General features: G+C 39.2%; 1 protein-coding gene across 1 annotated transcript; it reads right to left on the reverse strand.

The window, feature by feature from the left end:
- Positions 1-515: 515 nt before the first annotated feature.
- On the reverse strand, positions 516-1,221 carry LOC141835438 (uncharacterized). The gene is made up of 2 exons (XM_074722892.1): positions 872-1,221; positions 516-766 (listed from the first exon to the last, which is right to left on the reverse strand). Exons 1-2 carry the CDS (start codon positions 1,206-1,208, stop codon positions 723-725), a joined length of 381 nt encoding a protein of 126 aa, XP_074578993.1. The 5' UTR covers positions 1,209-1,221; the 3' UTR covers positions 516-722.
- Positions 1,222-7,358: the final 6,137 nt, after the last annotated feature.

A 7,358-nucleotide genomic window follows, 5' to 3' on the forward strand; every position in this document is an offset into this window, starting at 1 on the left:
AAGAAGTTTTGGTTTAATAATAATTTCGGTAATGTCATTTATTTCCCTATCTCTTGTTATTCTTCTAAATTACAGGTTTTAAAAGATTATTTCCTGCATTCATAGTTGAATTAATGGATTCAATATTGTCTCCGGGATAATCGCTATCCCGTCCGACGTCAATATATATATATATATATAATATATATATATATATAAATTGAGGAGATTGCTAAAAGTACAATAGTGTAAAATTTTTAATAGATATCTAAAATATTTATGGTCATCATTTACTTTTAAAAAAAAGTTGTTTGATGAAAAAAATTAAATTTTTATGTTTTTGTCATAATTTGATTCAGTTCAGGCAAGCAAAAAAATGGTTCGGCGCTATGATTCGGGCTTACAATGGGAAAAGGAATATTTTAGAAATAAATGTACAATTTAATAAATATTAAAGTTGGATGGATATTTTTTAAAGTTGAGTGTATCATTTAATAAAATGTCCATAATTCATGACTTAGAAGTTATAACAGATGTCCAAAGTCCAAAGAGTATCCAACCGTTGTACTCCTTTCCTTTCTCTTCACTGAAACACATCAAAGATGACAGTTACACGGAAGGCATCGTCGCTAAACCCCTGATGACCACATTCCCATTACAAGTAGCATTCCATTTGCATATCAAAACCATCAAATCTTATTATTATCCACGTCAAGCCGTGATCTGCTTCAGCGCCCCGCTACTCACTTAGCCGGCGCCGGTGCTCCAGATGGTGGGACAGTATAGCCTGCAACCATTCAATAATTAATCTCAAGCGCTGTCACTTCCAAATCAAAAATAACCAGTAAACTAAATGTAATAATCTTAAATAAATGGACTAATAATTAGTTACTTCCACATTTGGTTCCGGCAGGGACAGTTTTCCCACAGGACCTAGCCACGTATACCGCCTTCTCCATGCTGATGCTCTTCTCCACCTCCGGCGGCAGTTCCTTGCAGAGGCACGGCACGTCGGCCCTTGCCAGACAGTCGCAGCAGGCTTTGTTGGGCTTCTTCTTCGGCCCCGGAATGGCGATGAACTCGTGGCATGCCAACACCAGCTTCTCGACGTCCGTGCCGCAGGCGACTATTAGTTGGGACTTTGCGGAAGGGAAGGTGGTGGCGCCTGCCAGCAGTAAGGCCACCGTGAGGAGGAAGAAGAAAGGAAGACTCACTTGGGCGGATGTCATGATCACTCTTTGCTCAATTTGGTTGATTCAGAATTGTGAGAGGCCTCTTGCGACTATATAGGGTTGCAGGACTCCAGAACACTTCACCCAAGAGTAAACACTTACGCAAGGATCATGTGGTCTAACATTGCAGTTTGCAGCAGAAACGTAAGCGTTTGGAATTAGTGGAAAACGTTAACCAACTTTAAGGCAGGCAGGCATTTGGTCAATGCAACATTTGCTAGTAATTTAATAATTGTGAGAAAGGACAAAGTGAGTCAGACTATGAATAGGAATATACTCTAATATATTTATGAGTTAAAATTTTATGTAATTTATGAATTTATATTAGATTTTTTTATAAAAATTAAATATTTAATGGATATAATTTGATTATGTTTATTGTATGAGAGATATCTGGATGTTTAATTATAATTTCTATGATTTTATGATTAATGTTTCATTTCGTCTATTTTGCTCCATTTCGTCTTGGAGAACCCTGTCTTATCTTGTCTTCAATTAATGCTTCATTTCGTCTATTTGTTATTATACTTACTTGTATTGGTGCCAAATAAACTAAGTATAATAGCGTCCTTGAGTAGTAGGTTCATATCTATATCAATCGATTGGTTGAATCGATAGTGAGATGATATAGAGAACACTACACTAAACCATTCCTAGTCAAGTATTAACATTCAGGGACAATGTTAATGCATAGAGACTAGCATGTAGGTCAACATGATGACTTGATCTCACAAGTCATGGATATGAGATATCAAGTTGACACATGGGTATGCATTGGAGAATGTATATTGAATGACCCGCCATGAGAAAGTATCATGGATCGTTATATGAGTGTCATATACTTTCTCATGTGACTATTAGTATGACTATTAGTCCTTGGACCTGAAGTCACCATGGTTCCCTACATAAGGAGTTGTATACTTTGGCTTCGTCAAACGTCACCCGTAAATGGGTGGACTATAAAGGCGATTACTGGGTATGTAACGAATTATGCGGAGGGATGTGAGTGATGTAGATGGGATCTATCCCTCCTATATGACGGGAGTGACATCTTCATTCTTGATAGAGTGAGACCACTAAGTGCATGGCCATGCCCAAATGAGTCAACATGAGATGTTGAGCTCGTTTGATTAGAGTGAGTCTACTTGGAGTTCAAGATATAGAATGATTTGAGGATGACACGGTCTATGCCTCGCTTGATCATTCTAGATGTCAAGGATAGAAGGACATTATCATATATTGTGAGAGTCACAATTAGTAGTCACAAGGTGATGTTGGATCTCAACATTCTTGTAACTTGGGTAGCAATGATGTGTTGCTAGATACCTCTCATTGCTTATGTTCCTAAATGGGTTTAGGGGCATTGCCAACGTTACAAGAACCTATAGGGTCACACACTAAGGGCAATTAGATGGAGATTAGGTCCATATGATGGACCAAGAGGATTGGTTTCATGAGATGAACCAAATTGGGTTAAGAGTAATCCAAGTTAGACTAGTTGAGTTGGACTCAAGTTTGATTCAAGTGTTGAATGAGTCTAATTGAGATTTGATTCATTAAATCAATTTAAATTAATGAATAAAGATTCATTAAATTGAAATTGACTTGAATCAATGGTTGGATTTGATCAACCATGGAAGATATAGTGGTTAAGTTTGACTTAACCAAGAGGAAGATGAAAGTCAAAGTTTGACTTGACCAAAGTCAAGATTGACTTGACCAAATGCCATGTCATGGTGACATGGCATGGGGGATGGTCAATGGTGCTCCACATGGCTTGGGGTTGGTCAATGATGATCCACATCATCAATAATCTTGACTTGACTTGATGATGTGGAAGAGGAAGGTGAAGAGTCAAGTTTGACTTGACTCATCGCCACATCATTTGGTGACTAGGCATAGTTGGCCAATAATGATGCTCCACATCATCATTGACACCTCATGGTATGCCACCTCATGAGATGACCCTTGGCATCCCATAGAGGTATATAAACAAGATGTGGGAGTTACACATGCATTAGTGCATGAGTTAAGAGGTGTAACTCATCCTTCTTCTTCCTCAAGGCTTCTTTTTCTCCCTCTCTTCCTCCTTGCACGAAAATTCTCTGTCCAAGAGTGCTAGCACACTCTAGAGGGGTTTTCTCCATCCATATTGCTTGTGTGGATACTTCTAGAGGGGTGTTGCTTTACACCCTTGAGATCCGACGAAGCTTGGACGAGCGGGATACGCGAAGGGCGCGCATCGAGGGTAAGACCTTCTATCATGTAGATCTAAAGTAGATCTAGGTCTTAGAAACATGTACATGTAATTTAGAATTTAATTCTTCGCACGGATCCTATGGCATGGGGCTTCCGAGGTTTCCGCAACGCAAAAAGGCGGTTTTTGCGGCTCGGAAAACCCAACAAAGTCTATGCCCTTCAGTAGGGAACCTAGGGTCTATAGAGGGGTTACTATCGAAGGCGGCCTCTCGTGCTCTCTTTGCTCGTCTAGATAGGAAATATTTTGTAAATAGCAAACAAAACTACCAGAAAATGCAGTAAAAATGTAGAAGATCAAGTTAGAAAGGTTACTTTTGATGGTGCCCCGGTTAGTTTTGATGTGATCAACTAGATTAAGTTAGGTCCTGTATTGTTCTAATCCCTCTGCTAAGTGTGCAGGAACTTAGGTACGGAGGAAATCGAGCGTAAGACGTAGCGGACGAGAAGGATTGCGCGGGGAAGTGAGCCGACGGGCTCGGTGCAATCCGAGGGACGCGGAAGCTACGGAAGAGTACGCCGGTGGAGCGAGAAGGACGTGCGCGAAGTCCGAGGGACGAGAATCCGGGAGGAAGCACGCTCGAGGGGCAAAAGGCCGGAGTCGGGTTCGGGTGAGCCTAATTCCAGTTGGCCAGAAATCACCCAATCGAAGATTCCACAAAATGTCAACAAAAGTCAAAACTATTGACTTTGACTTTGACTTTGACCGTTGCCTTTGCCCAGAGAAGAAGACTTGGACTTGGACCGTTTGGACATGACGGTTGCAGAAAAAAAAGAAGAAGAAAAAATAATAAGATTTATCTTTTATCATATAAAAGATAAATACTTATTTTTTATTAAAGATAACTCTCTTTATCTTTTATTAAAGATAAAGTTTATCTTTATTTACTCAACGGCTACGATCAAGCCTATCTCTGCTCAACGGTTAGGATCGTATCAACGGATCAACGACCAAGAGAAAGTTTATCTACGATCAACGATCTAGATCTACTCTCTTGGGCTATAAATAGACTTAGAGTTTTAGAGTTAAATCATCAATTACTTTTGTATTCTCTCTAAGTCTCTCTGCTATAATTGTAAAGGCTTCTCCGCCTAAAGGAGTTTTGTTTGAGCGCCAATTGTCTTGGAAGCAACGACCAAGTTGCAATCAAGTTTTTTTTAAAAGGAGTGTCTATTCTGCGACTTTGTTTAAACCGTCTATTCACCCCCCTCTAGCCGGTCCAACCCGATCCAACAATTGGTATCAGAGCGAGACCGCTCTTCACCGGACTAACCACCAGATGAGTCATAATCCGGATCTAACCATGTGAGTTGAACCTTAAAAACAAAGGAAGTAGGGGATCCCGTGTTTGAATCAAGAGGACTAGACACCGGGCAGGAAGTCCTAATAGGTCGGGTAGACCGAGGGGCATGAAGTCCTGGTTGCGGCTGGGCAGGAAGTCCTAGTAGGTCGGGTAGATCGAGGGGCATGAAGTCCTGGTTGCGGCTGGGCAGGAAGTCCTAGTAGGTCGGGTAGACCGAGGGGCATGAAGTCCTGGTTGCGGCTGTGCAGGAAGTCCTAGTAGGTCAGGGTGGACCGAGGGGCAGGAAGTCCTGGTAGGTCGAAGATTCAGACATCAAACGGAGGCTTTTCGTTTGAGGGGAGGTCTGTGGTCCTTTGTTTGAGGGGGGATTGTTGGGTTGTAAAGGTGCAAACATAGTCCCACATCTAAAACACATGGGAAAGTTCATGGGTTTAAAAGGATGGAAAGTATCTCCATTGGCATGAGGCCTTTTGGGGAGAGCCCAAGAACAAAACCATGAGGGCTTAGGCCCAAAGTAGACAATATCATGTCATTGTGGAGATACGGACATTCTTTAGACCCTACAATATCATGCCCAAAGTACCTTGCTTTAAACCCGTTTGGACTTGGTATGTTTTCTCCCTCACGATCAATTATATGCTGGAATAAAAGCAATGCTCAAGGCTAACTGTAATTAGAAAAAGAAAATATACAATTAAAAAATGAACTAGCGCTTGCATCTTCGTCTGATAATTCTAATGTTTTGAAGAATGAGAATGATAACTTGAAAAACTTAGTTAAAAAATTAGAACTTGATATTTCATGCTTACGCCAAAAGAAAAATAGTTATCCTGATAATTTGAACTGGTATATTAAAAATCACAGGGGGCAACTTAGAAAAGTGTCCAAAAACTATATTCCTCCAAGATTTTTAATTAATCCAGTAGATAACAACTTATTTTGGGTTCCCAAATCTATTCTAAATTGATCTCTTTTGTGTTATTACATATGAATGCACTGATTAATATTTTTTTTCCTTTTTACTTAATTAACATGTTTCTTGTTATCTTAAAAAATTCAGTTTGATTAATTTTTTAGTGTTTCTATTTTTACTCGATGCATAATTATGTTGTTCATCCACTGAGAATTTTATAAAATTTTTAAATATTGTTTCGAATTTTCATAATTTTTTAATTCAAAATTTAAATTTAAATTTTAAAAATATATAAAAATATTATTTTCATAGATCCGATTTTTCAGGATTCAAATAATGTCATTAGAACTCAGTATAATTTATATACAAATTTTTGAAGTGTTTTTTAATTTTAAAATATTAATTTTCTAAAGATTTCTCTCTGTGAGTATTTATTTTATAACAAAATATTTTGACCAGATCCGATTTTTTTGGATCTATATATATCATATGTTGACTTTGTCAAAAATTATTTTTAAAATTTTTTCAATCAATTTTGAATTAAAAAAAAAATTTCCTTCCCTAATTTTATATACCCCGTTTTTGCTGTGATCAAAGGGGGAGAGTAGGCTAAGGTTCAGGGGGAGGTTATAGTTTTAACCTAAAACATTTTTTTTGCTTAACCTGTTTATTTTGTTTTATTCATTTTCCTTATTTTTTTGGTTTAACCTAACTAAACCTGGGTTGATGCACATCAAAAAGGGGGAGATTGTTGGTGCCCCGGTTAGTTTTGATGTGATCAACTAGATTAAGTTAGGTCCTGTGTTGTTCTAATCCCTCTGCTAAGTGTGCAGGAACTTAGGTACGGAGGAAGTCGAGCGTAAGACGTAGTAGACGAGAAGGATTGCGCGGGGAAGTGAGCCGACGGGCTCGGTGCAATCCGAGGGACGCGGAAGCTACGGAAGAGTACGCCGGTGGAGCGAGAAGGACGTGCGCGAAGTCCGAGGGACGAGAATCCGAAGAGGAAGCACGCTCGAGGGGCAAAAGGCCGGAGTCGGGTTCGGGTGAGCCTAATTCCGGTTGGCCAGAAATCACCCAATCGAAGATTCCACAAAAAGTCAACAAAAGTCAAAACTGTTGACTTTGACTTTGACTTTGACCGTTGACTTTGCCCAGAGAAGAAGACTTGGACTTGGACCGTTTGGACGTGACGGTTGCAGAAAAAAAGAAGAAGAAAAAATAATAAGATTTATCTTTTATCATATAAAAGATAAATTCTTATTTTTTATTAAAGATAACTCTCTTTATCTTTTATTAAAGATAAAGTTTATCTTTATTTACTCAACGGCTACGATCAAGCCTATCTCTGCTCAACGGTTAGGATCGTATCAACGGATCAACGACCAAGAGAAAGTTTATCTACGATCAACGATCTAGATCTACTCTCTTGGGCTATAAATAGACTTAGAGTTTTAGAGTTAAATCATGAATTACTTTTGTCATTCTCTCTAAGTCTCTGTGCTACAAGTGTAAAGGCTTCTCCGCCTAAAGGAGTTTTGTTTGAGCGTCAATTGCCTTGGAAGCAACGACCGAGTTGCAACCAAGTTTTTTTTAAAGGAGTGGGCTATTCTGCGACTTTTTACTTAAACCGTCTATTCACCCCCCTCTAGCCGGTCCAACCCGATCCAACACCTT

This window comes from Curcuma longa, chromosome 9 (genome assembly GCF_044706935.1).
Source record: "Curcuma longa cultivar G26 ecotype Majalengka, Jawa Barat chromosome 9, ITB_CL_G26_1.1, whole genome shotgun sequence".
Classification (NCBI taxonomy): Eukaryota; Viridiplantae; Streptophyta; class Magnoliopsida; order Zingiberales; family Zingiberaceae; genus Curcuma; species Curcuma longa.

Excerpts from the sequence above, each read along its gene's own strand:
- LOC141835438 (XM_074722892.1), bottom strand. The coding sequence starts at position 1,208 with ATGACATCCGCCCAAGTGAGTCTTCCTTTCTTCTTCCTCCTCACGGTG. Across the intron at positions 767-871 it reads TGCCGGAACCAAATGTGGAA|GCTATACTGTCCCACCATCT; the intron begins GTAACTAATTAT and ends GAATGGTTGCAG.